The sequence below is a fragment of the Rhinopithecus roxellana genome, chromosome 10 (genome assembly GCF_007565055.1).
Source record: "Rhinopithecus roxellana isolate Shanxi Qingling chromosome 10, ASM756505v1, whole genome shotgun sequence".
Taxonomy (NCBI): Eukaryota; Metazoa; Chordata; class Mammalia; order Primates; family Cercopithecidae; genus Rhinopithecus; species Rhinopithecus roxellana.
The window spans coordinates 132441440-132457736 of NC_044558.1; the positions used below are offsets into that span (position 1 = coordinate 132441440).

The 16297-nt window shown below is 39.4% G+C and overlaps 1 protein-coding gene across 1 annotated transcript in view; it reads left to right on the top strand.

The window, feature by feature from the left end:
- LOC115899921 (lymphoid-restricted membrane protein) overlaps positions 1-16297 on the top strand; it is a 55145-nt gene that overhangs the window by 32382 nt on the left and 6466 nt on the right. The window contains exons 11-17 of the mRNA XM_030938585.1: positions 150-206; positions 1990-2049; positions 2156-2220; positions 3732-3831; positions 5527-5661; positions 6431-6532; positions 7791-7954. Coding sequence (XP_030794445.1) covers positions 150-206; positions 1990-2049; positions 2156-2220; positions 3732-3831; positions 5527-5661; positions 6431-6532; positions 7791-7954 — 683 coding nt within the window. The remainder of the gene's footprint in view (positions 1-149; positions 207-1989; positions 2050-2155; positions 2221-3731; positions 3832-5526; positions 5662-6430; positions 6533-7790; positions 7955-16297) is intronic.

The window sequence follows — 16297 nt, forward strand, 5'->3', positions numbered from 1 at the left end:
GTTCTTTGTATTATGAAAGTTCTTTGTAAAGTGAAAAATACATGTGTGTTAGAGGTGCTTCAGAAACACCTTACTGGAATGATTTTATGGCACTGTCCTTTCACCAAAGCAGTGTCCCAATGGCCTTCCCTAAATCCGTCTCTTTTCAGATGCAGTTACACACATATGAGAACACTTTGCTTAATAAAGATACAAGTTTGCAGAAGGTTGGTATTGTTCCTTACCACAAAGGCCCATGGAATTGGCTAGCTCTCTCTAAATCTGATTCCTTTTTTTTTGATGGAATCTTGCTCTGTTGCCCAGTCTGGAGTGCAGTGGCATGATCTCAGCTCACTGCAACCTCCACCTCCCAGATTCAAACGATTCTCCTGCCTCAGCCTCCTGAGTAGCTGGGATTACAGGTATTTTGCCACCATGCCAGCTAATTTTTGTATTTTTAGTAGAGACGGGGTTTCCCCATGTTGGCCAGACTGGTCTTGAACTCCTGACCTCAGGTGATCCACCTGTGTCAGTCTCCCAAAGTGCTGGGATTATAGGTGTGAGCCACCATGCCCAGCCTAAAAAATCTGATTCTAATATGATGTCATGAGACTTTCCTTTATAGTGCCTTATAAAAATAAGTTTGAACTTATCTTCTCTAAATTCTGGTGGTGTTCATCCACATATGTGACAAATATTAGTGTGCCAGTCTACCAGTCACTGGCTAGATACTGGTGATGTTTTAATTTCTAACAACATAAATGAGTCTGCAGCCATTCATTTTAGGGTGGAAGAAGAATATATACCCAAATTATTTGAAACCTAATTTGATTGATTAGATAGACACATAGATAGATATCATTCTATTATTGTATCCTGTGATTGTAACCAAGGATACTGGCTACAAAGGTGCTGGTTACAGTAACTTTAAGAGACACAGGAAGGAACACAGCCTAATCTTCCACAGTCCAAGACAGGGAAGTGAAGAAAGCATGATATTTGCCACTCATCTTTTCCCTGCACATTTTGAAGTTTCAAAAGAAACATGCATAGCTGTGGACTTTGACTGGGATACTGAATATTGTCCTAACTTGATGTCTTCATTGTGTGTGTTCTCTATGTAATGATATTGCAATAGTAGTGGCTACTCCGTTTCTCCCTAACTCTGGTCTTCCCACCATTCTGCACTCCTGCTCAGGGTTCATCAGGCATTGATATCCCAGCCACCATGCTAGCCACGGGATAAAATTAGAGATCAGGTACTCACTGCCTGTACCTTTTGGTCTTATAGAACAAAACAATGATTTTAAGGAGGTATCATTAGAACTGGAAAAAATCAGATGCCTTAATTTCATTGGTCACTTGCAAGATTGATTTTTCTTTAACACATCATGATGATAAATATAAGTTTGATTTGGGCTTAAAAATCACCTTTCAGCGTTTGATTCCACTGGATCGGACAAACACAGAGTATATTGATACCAGTTACATATTGCTGCCTTTTTGTCTGTGTGTGTGTGTGTGTGTTTGTTTTTGTTTTTTGTTTTTTGAGACGAAGTTTCGCTCTTGTTGCCCAGGCTGGAGTGCAATGGTGTGATCTCGGCTCACGGCAACCTCCACCTCCTGGGTTCAAGTGATTCTCCTGCCTCAGCCTCCCTAGTAGCTGAGATTACAGGCATGTGCCACCACACCTGGCTAATTTTGTATTTTTAGCAGAGACGGGATTTCCCCATGTTGGTCAGGCTGGTCTGGACCTCCCGACCTCAGGTGATCTGCCTGCCTCAACCTTCCAGATCGTTGGGATTACAGTCGTGAGCCACTGCACCCAGCCATCCTTGTGTGTTTTTAATCACAAACACTGACTGGTTCAGTTTTCAAATAGTGAGACTGGTAGAATCGCGTGGTGATTGGGCATTTACAATTCTTCTGTGGCTCACGTCGATAGTCTAATAAATATGATTTGGTGGACCCGTTACTTTTTTGCTATTATTTCTCTCTTCTACTTTTCAGAAAGGCTTATATATAGAAGAACTTAAATCAACCATCATAGAATATGGAAGCATTATAGAGGTATACCTGTTGTTATTAATAATCTCACAGCTTGCAAGGTAGGCTTCTTAAATGTAAATTCCCCACTAGAGTAACATGTACAGCCTAATGTTGTGTGCAATTCCAGAATTTACGAGGGGATAAAAATAAACTGGCTCATGAGTTACAGCACTTGCAACAGGAACTCATCACGTAAGTAGAGGGCAACCCTTGCCAGCCTCCTCTCTTGTTCCTCTACCCTACATTATTGGCAAATTGAGCTTTGTATGTGCCACATTCTTTTCTTCTATACTTTTGTATGTGACATTTTCTCTGTTTTTCTCCATGAGAACTTCTTTATGAGTTTCCTATGACCCCAACCTCCTGATTGTCTTAGACAGCTCAGGTTGCTATGACAAAATACCATAGAATGTGTGGCTTCAGTAATACTCATTTATTTCTTACAGTTTTGGAGGCTAGAACTCCAAAGATCAGGGTGCCAGCAGGGTTGAGTTCTAGTGAAGGCCCTGTACAGGTTGCAGATTTCTGACTTATCCTTGCACAAGCATGGAGGAAAGGCAGCTAGCTAACTCTTCGGCTTCTTATAAGGACACTAATCCCATTCATGAGGGTTCCACCCTCATAACTTAATTACCTTCCAAGGGTTCCATTTCCAAATACCATCACATTGGGGTTAGGAACTCAATATATGAAATTTGGGGGGCACACAAACATTCAGTCCATTGTGTTGACTTTCTCTTGCTTGTTTTTGCTTTACCCTGGAACTAAGTAACCCTTTTTTTCTTTCTTTCTTCCTTCCTTTTTTTTTTTTTTTTTTTTTTGGAGGTGGAGTCTTGCTCTGTCACTCAGGCTGGAGTGCGGTGGTGCGATCTTGGCCTGCTGCAACTTCTGCCTCCTGAGCTCAAGCAATTCTCCTGCCTCAGCCCCCCAAGTAGCTGGGACTACAGGCATGTGCCACCATGCCCGACTAATTTTTGTATTTTCAGTAGAGATGGGGTTTCGCCATGTTGGCCAGGCTGGTCTTGAACTCCTGACCTTGTGATCTGCCTGCCTCGGCCTCTCAAAGTGCTGGGATTACAGGTGTGAACCAACATGCCTGGCCTAAGTAATTGTTTTGAATGTAAGCATGGCACCTTGTTCTCACTTTTCTCCTAACACACATCATTCTGTATGATAATCATTTGTTTCTGAATGTGAGTAATATGCTAGTCCGGGATCCATAGGAGTCACTCAGATAACAAAAATGAGTAAAGCTAATGGAATATGCACACACCTACATTATGCAAATGGCAAAGGAGATAAGTGCATTACCCACATAAAGGTAGAGGGGGCTACTCTGTTTAGCTCCAACTAATTGTGACAGCAAAATTCTATGGACCTAGTCTGGCCACATCTTCTGATTTTGGAAGAAAAGCCAGAAATCCAGATTTTTAAGTGACATTTTCTGAATTTAACTGTTGGCACCAATTCTTTTTTAAAAATGTGGCCTGGTTTATGACCTCCTAGACTCACCAATCTGTGCAGCTCCTGGAGGATAGAGACTATTTCTGACCACTCTCCCTATTCCCAAGCACATTATATAATCCTTGGCACACATGGGTGCTGACTGATTGTTTGGTGATAAATGGACCCTATATTCTGTTGACTTCAAATGTAATGTTGGAGACATACCTAACTAGACTATTGTTTTTGTTTTTTTCAAGAAATGGGATCCAGTTGAATGTTAATGGAGAGTGTAATAGTATCATCTCTGAAGGAGAAAAATCTTTACTTTATGAACTCACTCTTGCTCAGTCTGCAGAGGTAGGTCATTATAAGAAGATGGAAAGTTTTGAAAGATAACTACCCCATGTGTTAGCTTATGATTAAACGAAGGTTCACAGCTTGCCGAAAACTACCAGGGACACTGAGAGAATGTGCTGATAGTTCTTAGAATCCAAGTCTACAATTTCTTAGCTTGGGGAGAAAGGACCATTTTCAAGTTACGGCCGAAAGCTACAGCAAGGTTCAAGGTTTGTGGAAGCGTGCATTCAGGGACTTTGGGACTTTAGAAATGTTTATTTTCTTGACAGGACAGACAACCTGCGCTGATCCCCAGCCTAGGGTACCAAAGGTAGCCGTATAGATCCATGAGTTATTTTTTAGAATTTTCTAAACCCTCAAAGTAAATATATTTATCAAAAAATAAAGATGCCCAGAAACAATACCAAATTTATTTGCTTTAGATTATAATTGTGTCAACCCAAATTAATGACATTGATTATTACATTCTGATCAGAAACAAGCATTTTCTTACATGCGTTTTGGTTAATAAGTGGCAAAATGAATGTATTAGTTTAAACAATTTCCATTTGTTTGGTAGACCCAGTACTTTATAACATGGGAAGAAATATTTTAAAAACCTTCTCGGAGATAAAGACATTCTGACTCCACTATGCTATATTTTCATTCCTTTGTATTTTCCAGTTTTGTGCTTGTTATGCTCAGAAATGCTTTATTTAGAAAAATGCTTTCTTTTCACCATTTGATGGTCTCTTCCTATCTGCGGACGATGGATATGTCACAATGTTCTCCTGTTGACAGCTGTGATGCGACCTTGAAAGGAGAGAAAGAATGCCTTTGGGCAAATGCTATTTGAATTGCTTCTGCCAAAGATGCAGGGACAACATATGCTGCCTTCATCTGAAGCCATCTCCGGCAGCCCTGGACATTCTGCTGAGGGCTGTGCTTTCCTGACATTCTGTTTCAAATACTCATCATTTCACTGTGTTTTTGAAACCAAGCCAAACTGCCAGACTGAATGAAACTGTGGCAAATCTGCCACAGCAGTGTGTTTTTATCCTCAGTCCTCTGAGATAATAATGATGTCAAGATGCCAGCCCAGAAAATACTATAGTTCTAAACGCGGGGGTTATCAGCCAGCAAAGTTCTGGCTCTGAGGTTTACCCGATGATGAGTTGGGAAGTTTGTCTTCTAACTAGAATCTCGAAATAAGAGTCCTGTGACCTTTTCAACAGAGAGCAAAAAGAAGTCTTGGGTCATATATTTAAAATATGATAGGAGGCAGAGACTTTGAGAGAAGTATAGGGAATGTACTTTGTGAAACATCATATCGTCTTTTATGAATGGAAGGGAGACAGAAGAAGCCAACCTGTTTTCAGTGGGATTGATTGAGCAGCCCTTCTCCACCAATTCTTCCCCACTGGGTATTTATTTACCTATTTTTATGTTAAAATTAGAGCCATAACAGTTTATGTCATCAGCATGTAAATGTCATCTGCTGATAAATGAGTTTTCCTTAAGACAGAATAAATGTTCAGTTGAAGCCATCCTAGAGAGAAAATGTCAACAGTATTTTTAGGATGTAGGAGAATTCCACAAGACTATTTAGAACCAAATGACAATGACATTAACTCATGAGCATCGTTTTTGTTAAGTAAAAATAATGAATGTTCTTTATTCAGATGTCAATTGTGGGCATTTCGATCATTGTTTCAGAACACTGACACTGAAAGGCAGCACAATGCAATCAACTTGTCATCTCTGGACGCCATGATGGACCAAGAAATGCTGCTGTTACTAAGAGAGCCTGAGCAAAAAGGAGTGGAATTCACAACCACTCTTCAGAAGCTGGTATCGTGTAATATACCTGTATTGTGGTGTTCCGCTTTGGCTGGGAATATCTGCAGATAACTGACCTATAACCTGTTTGCTGAGTCCAAATGCATCTGTGTGCTGCTGAGACCCAAATTAATACACTCTGAAAAGTGAAGGTTTTTCTCAAACCTTTCTGAAGCTGGCCTGTTAGTTCTGGGTCAATCAGGGCTAACAGATTGATCATTAGATATGGATTACTTGAGGCTATTTTTTCCTGTGGGCTAATCTTTAGAATCAAAGGGTTGAAGACATGGTATCTATTGAAGTTTCCTTCTTTCAGTTTTCTTTGGTTAATGGCTGGTATTTCTTTCTCCATTTTGATTTTTCACTGGAAACTCTGGATGATTGGAGAAATCAGGGAACAACATTTTCATGCTGGTATTGCCAGTCCCTTCCATAGTGCCTAGCATATAGTAGGTAGCATTTAGTTTGGTACATTTTGGTACATTTTAGAATGGTGAAAATGGTTGTTTTCTTCTATTTAAAAAGATAGGTTTTGTTCTGAAAAATGATTATCTCTGTATATATTCAACATGTGTAGAGCACCTGACAATATAGCATATACACATGGCAACATCCTGGAATAAAAGAAAGTCACTGGGGGCATTAGATGCAAAGGAACGTACTCTGGTATTTTCCTGAGTTACCTATAGAGTAGAACTTTGGTCTCAATGGATTCTGATTGTATAATAGCATATGTCTTTCATCTAAATTCCTAGTTGAAGATGTGGAACTCTTTTTACAGCTCAAAGAAATTTCTAAAATTGCAACCCTCATTGAAAGCTGTCGATGGTGGGTAAATAATCGAGAAATAACTGTGAAAGAAAAGTGGGAGGAGCAGCTTACTGTAAGTGTTCTATATTTTATGATTTTCCTGGTTTTTCTTCTACTTTGTTAAGCCAGGTAATAGTATATACAGTACCATTTCTAAGAGTTTATTGTAGTCTTCTGCTATCTTAGTCTGATCATGAGTGTAGAGTGTGTGTCCAGGGGTGTGTACGAGTGTGAGGGTGAGGAAAGAATGTGAGATAGAGTGAGTGTGCAGACATGTGAGATGCGATGGAGAGACAAATAATAAATATGATTTAATGAAAAAAAGGCATTTATCTCCTTGTAAGAATTGGCTAGTCTAAATTTAGATTTTTCCTTAGCCTATTAAAATCGCCTAACTTTGAAAGAATGATGATTGTGTAAAAGAATCTTATTCCTGAGACTTTGATGGTTTTATTAACTCAGGAACTTGCAGAACATTGGAAAAGCAGCAACTTCTTAGGTAGCCATTCCCAGATTTATTAGAAAGGAAGCATATGAGAAGGTATCCCTTTCATCTGTCCATGACATATTTACCTCTATTTCTTGACTGCCAGCCACTTTCTTGCATCCATCAGCCACTTAAGTTAAGCTAAAGAAAAAAGTAAACTCTGGAATATGATTTCAACACCTTTGCCAACCTAATTTTTTTTTCGAGATGGAATCTCGCTGTTGCCCAAGCTAGAGTGCAATGGCGTGATCTTGGCTCACTGCAACCTCCGCCTCCTGGGTTCAAGCAATTCTCCTACCTCAGACTCCCAAGTAGCTGAGATTACATGCATACGCGCCACCATGTCCGGCTAATTTTTGTGTTTTCAGTAGAGATGGGGTTTCACCATGTTGGCCAGACTGATCTCAAACTCCTGACTTCAGGTGATCCACCCACCTCGGCCTCCCAAAGTGCTGGGATTACAGTCAAACTAACTTTTTTAAGATAACATGTGAATGTGATAATCAATACATACTGATATTATTGCATTATCTTGTCCCATCCTGTTCTAAAGCAATTGTGATGACTGCTGAAGTTGTCAGGGACTAATTTAAGAAAAAGAAGCTCAGTTTTAGGGACACAATAAGCACTTTATACATACTTGTTACATTGACATAACCAATAGGATAGTCAATCTCTGGGCAATTGGGAATTGGTATTAATTGACATACAATTGAGAATTGGTATTCATTGACGTACAGTGATGCCATTGAGATGGAATATCCACAGCTTTTTAGATTGCCTCTGTCATTTGTCTGTGTTTAACATTGGAGTACTGGGGTTTGTTTTGTGACTTTTCTTGTAGGAATTCAACAATATCATGGAAGAGAAGCTAGATCTTTGCATATTAATGCTGAACATCTTGGGAAATCACAAAGAGTCTCTTGATCAAGAATTTGCCAAATTAATAGAGATTTTGAAGAGATTCAGGCAGGAATATTTTTATTTCAGAAAAGAATTTCTTGCCAGGTGATGATCATTTATGTATGAGAAATCCATGCTTTATATACATGACATGTTTATGATCATGCCACTTCATTCAGTTTACTTTCTTCAAGTTGTATACATTGATTTCAGATGAGACTTTATTCAGAGAAGACATTCTGTTTGACAGTTCTAAATTATAAAACAGTATGAAATTGACTTACATGTTCCCAAATGACAAACTATAAAATCTGTGGAAACCGGCCAGGCGCAGTGGGTCACACCTGTAATCCCAGCACTTTGGGAGGGCAAGGCAGGCAAATCACCTGAGGTCAGGAGTTCAAGACCAGCCTGGCCAACATGGTGAAACCTCATCTCTACTAATAATATAAAAATTAGCCTGGTGTGGTGGTACATGCCTGTAATCCCAGCTACTCGGGAGGCTTGAGGCAGGAGAATTGCTTGAGCCTGGGAGGCAGAGGTTGCAGTGAACTGAGATCGCACCACTGCACTCCAACCTGAGTAACAGAGTGAGAATCCGTCTCAAAAAAAAAAAAAAAAAAAAAAAAAAAAAAAATTCTGTGGAAACCAGTATAATGAGTTATTTTTTCCCTGGAGAAGAAATTTGTAATTATGAAATATAGTCTTTTACCAGAAGAAGCCTTAGAGATCCTCTAGTAATCTCATAATTTTACAGAGGACTAAGGCATGAGGAGATAAAGTGAACTAAGGCCTGAGAGTTATTAATGGAAGCTCTGGAACTTGAATCCAGTCTGTTGGCTCCTCCCCATTGGGTTTTATGTTTGACCTCAGTGTATCATGTTGGGCACTGGGCAACTAAATGTCAGTTAAATGAAGTCATAGGGAATAGATGATAACAAATATAAAATAACTTACCCTCTTATCCTTTCTGTACCCTCAATTCTTATGATAATGGGGAAATTCTTGAAATTTTTACACCCTGGAAACCATAAGCACAGCGATTATATCTTTTGTTAACCACCATTTATATAGCTGCTAGGACCATACTTAGCGCTCACTTAAGAAATACTTTTTGAGTAAATGAGCAAATGAACATAGGTATATATTGCACTTGAATAAAATTTTAAAATGTAATTAGAGACTGAGAAAAGCTTGAAGAAAATAGCCAGAAGAAACTATTTTATTCCCCCCAAATATAAGGAAACTAGATACCAGAGAGAGAGAATACCAGAGGAATCTCAAGAAAATGGTCTTCTGCTTTCCCTAAGAAGCAGAGAACCCACACTTCCCCATAGTGGTAAAAGATGTGGGCTAAGTGGACACGCAGCTTCCTTACGCAGATACCATCTCCACAAAAGGCAGCGTCAACATTCTTCTATTTAGCAACAAAGAACTATTTGGAGAGAGGTCTTCACTAATATCATCTCAAAATGAATGAATATTTTGTATTGTCCTACTTGGACATACGAGCAGCCTAGTTAAATAACAGTAGTTGCCATTTGTCTGGAGGCTACGGTATCAGATGTAGTGCTAAGAATTTGACATCTATTTATCTCCAGAGAGGTTCCATAATTTGCCCAAGGTCACCCAGCTAGGATTAAGTGATAGCTGGGATTCAGACCTCATTCTCTCTGACTCCAAAACCTGTGTCCTTTCAATGGCTTATCTCCCACCATCAATTTGTTAAATCTGATACAAGATTCTTTAAAAATATTCTGGGAACCTAGCATTGGGCAAAATACTCCTTATCAGCATAAGATGGTTATAACCTCTGGCTTCTGGACGCAATTTAAAACTCACAAAGCCACATAAAGGCTACACACAAAATAATTTGACTATGGATTTCAGCTATGAATAAGTAAATAGCTGGGTGCCCTGGCTCACACCTATAATTCCAGCACTTTGGGAAGCCAAGACACGAGGATGGCTCGAGCCTGGGAGTTCAGACCAGCCTGGGCAACATAGCGAGACCCTGTCTTTCAAAAATAATTTTTTTAATGAGCTGGGCATGGTGATGCATGCCTGTACTCTCAGCTACTTGGGAGGTTGAGGTAGAAGGATTGCTTGAACCCAGGAGTTTGAGGCTACAGTGAGCTATAATTGTGCCAGTGCACTCTAGCAGCCTGGGAGACAGAGCAAGACACTGCATCTAAAAAAAAAAAAAAAAACAGAGAGAGAAAAGAGAAGAAAAGAAAAAAGAAAATAAATGGAGTATTTTGTAAGGATGAGAGAGAATTCTGTTTAGATGAGGTAGGAAATGTTTATTAAAGGTAAATTTTTAGGGGCTATTTGCTGAGGAAGAGAGGCTCCCATTCTGCTGTGGGACAATTGGGCTCTAGTGCTGGAGAATGGAAATCAGTGAGTGGCCCAAAGAGAGGCATGGACAGGAAAGTTCTCTCAGAAGGCTTGGCGAGGAAAGCAAATCTTGATTCGTACAACATCCGTCAGGATGTCTGCTCTTTGCCAGTCTTCCACCCCTTCCCCAAACCCAGGTGCTAAGGAATTATAGGAAATAAGACAGAAATCTCTGCCTCTATGAAACTAACATCTAGTAAAGGATGCAAATAACAAACATATAAACATATAATGTCAGGGAGTGGTATAAAGAAAATTAAATCAGAATAAGAAGACAGAATGACTGGGAGCATTTTAGAGAGAATAGCCAGGAAAGTCCTTCCTGAGGAGTAATGAATTGAGTGGAGACCTGAGTGGGGTGAGGGAGTGAGCTATGTGACCATCCGGGTGTGTTCCAGGCAGAGGAAGGAGCTGGTGCAATGACCCTGAGACTGTAGTGAGCTTGGTGTTTTTGAGCAGCAGCAAGAAGCCGGCATGGCTGGGGCGGGGTGGGGGCTGGGCAGTGGTAGGATGTGGGGCCAGAGGGATAGACGGGCCAGGCCACACACAGCCTTTGCAGTCCATGTTTAGGAGTTGGGATTTTATTGAGTGTGGTGAGAAGCCATCAGAGGGTTAGGAGCAGAGAAGAAATATGATTTGTGTTTTGTTTTTGTTTGTTTTTATTTTTTTCTTCTTTTTTTTGTGATTTGTGTTTTGAAAGATCTGCTAGATGAAGAATTATTTATAGAGGGCAAAAATGAAAGCAGTGAGACCAATGAGAAGAGTTTTCTTCTCTTTTCTTTTTTTCTCCAGACAGGCCGGAGTGCAGTGGCGCGATCTCAGCTTACTGGAACCTCCGCCTCCTGGGTTCAACCTCCACCTCCCGAGTTCAAGCAATTCTCCTGTCTCAGACTCCCAAGTAGCTGTGTGCCACTCTGCTCAGCTAATTTTTTTTTTCTTTTTAGTAGAAACGGGGTTTTGCTTTGTTGGCCAGACTGTTCTCAAACTCCTGATCTCAAGTGATCTGCCCATGTAGGCCTTCCAAAGTGCTGAGATTACAGGCGCGAGCCACTGCACCCAGCCAGAGACGAGGTTTTCAACAACAGATAATCATTTAGATATTCTGATATCAATTTACTGGTTTGTGACTCATTTTCTAAAAAGTAAGATATAAAATAATAGAGTGCATTACATATATAAGAATAAGTAGTGCTGAATCGAATTTTTGTTTCAGCTATGTGTGTGTGTATGTGTGTGTGTTTGTATACTGAGTTGAAATATAAAATATTTCATGATGAAAAAGTTATAGAGTTAGGAACAATTGCAGTAGTCCAGACGAGGGATGTAGTGTGGGTCAGAGTAATAGTCACAGAAGTGGTAAGAAATTATTAAATTTGAAGTGTATCTTTGAGTGTGGATCTGATCAAACATGGTGGCAAGTTATATGTGTGGAGAAAGAGAGGAGTCATCCTTGACTTAGAGGCTTTTGATCTGAAAACCAGGTAAATGGTGTGCTATTTAGACAGCAAAGTCTGGGAAAGATGTGGACTGGAATAGAAATCAAGATTTATCATTAGAACATGTTGGCAGAGAGAACTGTTAGATTTAAACACACACACAAGCTAATGTATACCTCTTTACATGATAATAACATTTCTGGTCAGGCACGTTGGCTCAAGCCTGTAATCCCAGCACTTTGGGAGGCCGAGGCGGGCGGATCACCAGGTCAGGAGATAGAGACCATCCTGGCTAACACGGTGAAACCCCGTCTCTACTAAAAAAAATACAAAAAACTAGCCGAGCGTGGTCACGGGCGCCTGTAGTCCCAGCTACTTGGGAGGCTGAGGCAGGAGAATGGCGTAAACCCGGGAGGCGGAGTTTGCAGTGAGCTGAGATCTTGCCACTGCACTCCAGCCTGGGTGACAGAGCTAGACTCCATCTCAAAAAAAAAAAAAAAAAAATTCCATGGGAGAAAAATCTTCAAAGGTTTATCATCTGTTGAATATCTTTAACAGATGGTACCATCTGATTTTTTTTTCTTGAGACAGTCTCGCTGTGTTGCCAGGCTGGAGTGCAGTGGCGCAATCTTGGCTCACTACAACCTCCGCCTCCTGGGTTCAAGTGATTCTCCTGCCTCAGCCTCCTGAGTAGCTGGAACTACAGGTGCACACCACCATGTCCAGCTAACTTTTTGTATTTTTAGTAGAGATGGGGTTTCACCATGTTGGCCAGGATGGTCTTGATCTCTTGACCTCATGATCCACCTGCCTCGGCCTCCCAAAGTGCTGGGATTACAGGCATGAGCCACTGCACCCGGCCCCCATCTGCTATTTTTAAAAAGCTATTTATAAGACTTACGATGTATAAAGTTCATAAAACATGTTGTTCTATTGGTGACAATACATATAAGTAATTGAAAGTATGAGTAGTAATAAATATGCATTTATGATGGTCCTTAAAGTCCTTTTGCTTTCTCTTGGAAGATAATGGACACTCTTGAGAACACAGACTATTCCTAGAAGAGAGAAAAGTAGATAAAGTGATGTCGTTAAAATAAAAAAAGAAAAAAAAAATCGCTTCTCGGCCTTTTGGCTAAGATCGAGTGTAGAAAAAAGAAAAAAAAAGGAATGATTCCAGCAAGATGGTGGAATAGAAAGCTCTGAACTCTCCTTCTCTCCAGGAACACATTAATTCAACAACAATATATGAACAAACTCCTATTGTGAGAAATCCAGAAACTAGTTGAGAGGCTTCTGAATCCTGAGTGAATGTGAATCCAGCTTCATCAAGGCTGGTAGGAAAATTTCAGGAATCTTCATCATAATCCCTATCCCCAGCTCAGTGCCATGTCAGTGGAAAGAAACCTCCAGGTCTCAGCTTCTCCCTAGTGTGGTAGGGGTGGGGAGAAGAATCAAGCCACATGTCCAACCAACATTTCAACTTTCCTGGGGGCTGCCCAAGATACTAGCTTCTGTTTCACTTGTCTTATAGTGCTAATAGGACCTGGCATACTCTAGATGCCTGGATACCGCTGAAAATGAAGAAGGTAGTTTGAACTAGCATGCATGAGCTTGCTGGAGCCCCTACTCCCAGCTCGGTGAAAAGCCTTAGGTCTCAGCTTCTTTCCAGGGATGAAAGGATGGAAGAATTGGACTACGTATCCAATATTTCAATTTTTCTGGATGCTGCCCAAAGAATTGGCTTCTGTCTTACCTATCTCAGAGTACTGTGAGACCCAGCATGCTCTAGATGCCTTGGGGCTGCTAGAAACAAAAATGGTGGTTTGGATTAGTGTGAATGTTTGAGACCACCCCTGGCCTCCAGAATCTCTTCCTGGATTGATTAAGGGTTTTCTCCTGTATGAGACCAGTATGTGAAGACTGAGAGAGTTGGCTATTTTTTCTAATGCACAATTAAAAAGAGTCAAGGAAAATAACGAAGTAGCAAGATATGTTGCAAACAAAGGGATAAAATAAGTCTCCAGAAACTGACCCTAATGAAACAGATAAAGGACTTACCTGACAGAGAATCCCATAAAAATGCTCGAGGTCAGAAGAAAATGCCTGTGCAAAGTTAGAATTTTAACAAAAAGAAAATACAAACACAGAATGTTGTAACACTGTAATGGTTGTGGTTAAGTCAGTTTTAATTCTTATATAAAAGTTAAAAGTATTATAAGTAAAAAATAACTATAAAAGTGTTTCTGATACATAACTAAAATATGTAAATTATGATATCAATAACAAAGTGTTTGAAGGAGAGAAGAAATAGTATAGAGTTTTTTTTTTTTTTTTTTTTTTTTGAGACGGAGTCTTGCTCTGTCGCCCGGGCTGGAGTGCAGTGGCCGGATCTCAGCTCACTGCAAGCTCCGCCTCCCGGGTTTATGCCATTCTCCTGCCTCAGCCTCTGGAGTAGCTGGGACTACAGGCGCCCGCCACCTCGCCCGGCTATTTTTTTGTATTTTTAGTAGAGACGGGGTTTCACCGTGTTAGCCAGGATGGTCTCGATCTCCTGACCTCGTGATCTGCCCGTCTTGGCCTCCCAAAGTGCTGGGATTACAGGCTTGAGCCACCGCGCCCGGCCTAGAGTTTTTATATGTGATGGAATTTAGGTTGTTAGCTTAAAATAGGCTATTATAATTATAAGACGTTTTATGTAAGCTCCATGATAACCCCAAATAATATACCTATAGAGCAGATACACAAAGAAAGGAGTCAAAGAATATCAATACAGAGAAGTCAACAAAACTCAAAGGAAGGCAAGTAGAGAGGAAAAGAGGGACAAAATAACTACAAGACAGACAGAAAAATAGTAAAATGGCAATAGTAAGTCCTTCCCTATCAATAATTACTTCAAATATAAGTGGATTAAACTTACCAATCAATAGACATAGAGGGCTGAACATATTAAATTTTAAAAAGCCAAGATTCAACTACATGCTGGCTCAAGAGACTCACTTTAGATTTAAGTACATACATAAGCTGAAGGTGAAGAGAAGAAAAAAGATATTCCAAGCAAATGGCAGCCAAAAGAGAGTATGGGTAACTATATCAGACAAAATAGACTTTAAGTCAAATACTGTCATAAGAAACAAAGAAGGACATTATATAATAAAAGGATCAACTCACCAGGAAAATATAATATCTACACACCTAACATTAGAGAACCTAAATATATAAAGCAAACACTGACAGAACTGAAAGGGGAAATAGAAGAAATAGACAGCAATACAATAATAAGAGACTTTAGTATTTCACGTTCAATAATGGGTAGAACATCTAGACAGAAAATAAGGAAATAGCAGACTTGAGTAGCACTAGAGAGTAAATGGACCTAACACAGAACATTCTGCCCAACTGCAGTAGAATATACATCCTTCTTAAATGCACATGGAACATTCTTCAGGATATATCATACATTAGGTCACAAAACAAATATTAACAAATTTAAGATTATTGAAATCATGCTAATTATCTTTCTCCTACCACAATAGGGTAAAACTAGAAATCTATAGCAAAAGGAAAACGGAATATTCACAAATATGTGAGAATTAAACAGATTCCTGAGCAACAAATAGGTCAATGAAGAAATAAAGAAAATTACACTTGAGACAAATGAAAGCAAAAGCACAAACCAAAATCTTTGGGATGTAGAAAAAGCAGCACTAAGAGGGCATTTTATAGTGATAAAAACAGTATTAAAAATGAAGATAGATTTCAGATAAACCTAACTTTTTACACTTCAATGAACTAGAAAAAGAACAACTTAAGCCCAAAGTTCCTTCCCAGAAGAAAGGAAATAATAAAAATTAGAGCAAAAAGTTGTTTAAAATAGAAAAGCAATTAAAAAGCAGCAAAACGAAGAGATGGAGTTTTGAAAAGATAAACAAGACAGACAAACCTTTAGCTAAACTAAGAGGACTCAAAATCAGAAATGAAGGAGGAGAAATTACAACTAGAACTGCAGAAATACAAAGGATCATAAAAGACTAGTATAAACAATTTTATGCCAACAAATTAGATAACCTAGAAGAAATGGAAAAAATTCCCAGAAACGTACACCCCATCATATTTCTTTATGAATCGTGAAGAAATGGAAAATCTGAAAAGATCTACAACCAGCCAGAAGTAATTAAACACCTCCCAAAGTAGAAAAGCCCAGTATGAGATGGCTTCACTGGTGAATTCTACCAAACATTTAAAGAAGATTAATGCTCATCCTTCTGAAATTCTTCACAAAAAAAAAAAAAAAAAAAAAGAGAAGAACAGAAAAGGAAGGTACATTTCCAAATTCATTTCATGAGGCCAGCATTCCTGATGACGCAAAATCCTCAAGAAAATATAAGCAAATATAAGTCAAATTCAAAAGCCCATTAAAAGGCTTATACCCCACGACCAAGTAGGATTTATTTTTGGGATGTAAGGATGGTTCAACATATGCAAACTGATTATTGTGATATACCACATTAACAGAATGGAGGATAAATATTGTGTGTGATCATCTCTGTAGGTGCAGAAAAAACATTTGATAAAATTTAACAGTATTTTGTGTACAAACTCTTAAGAAACTAGG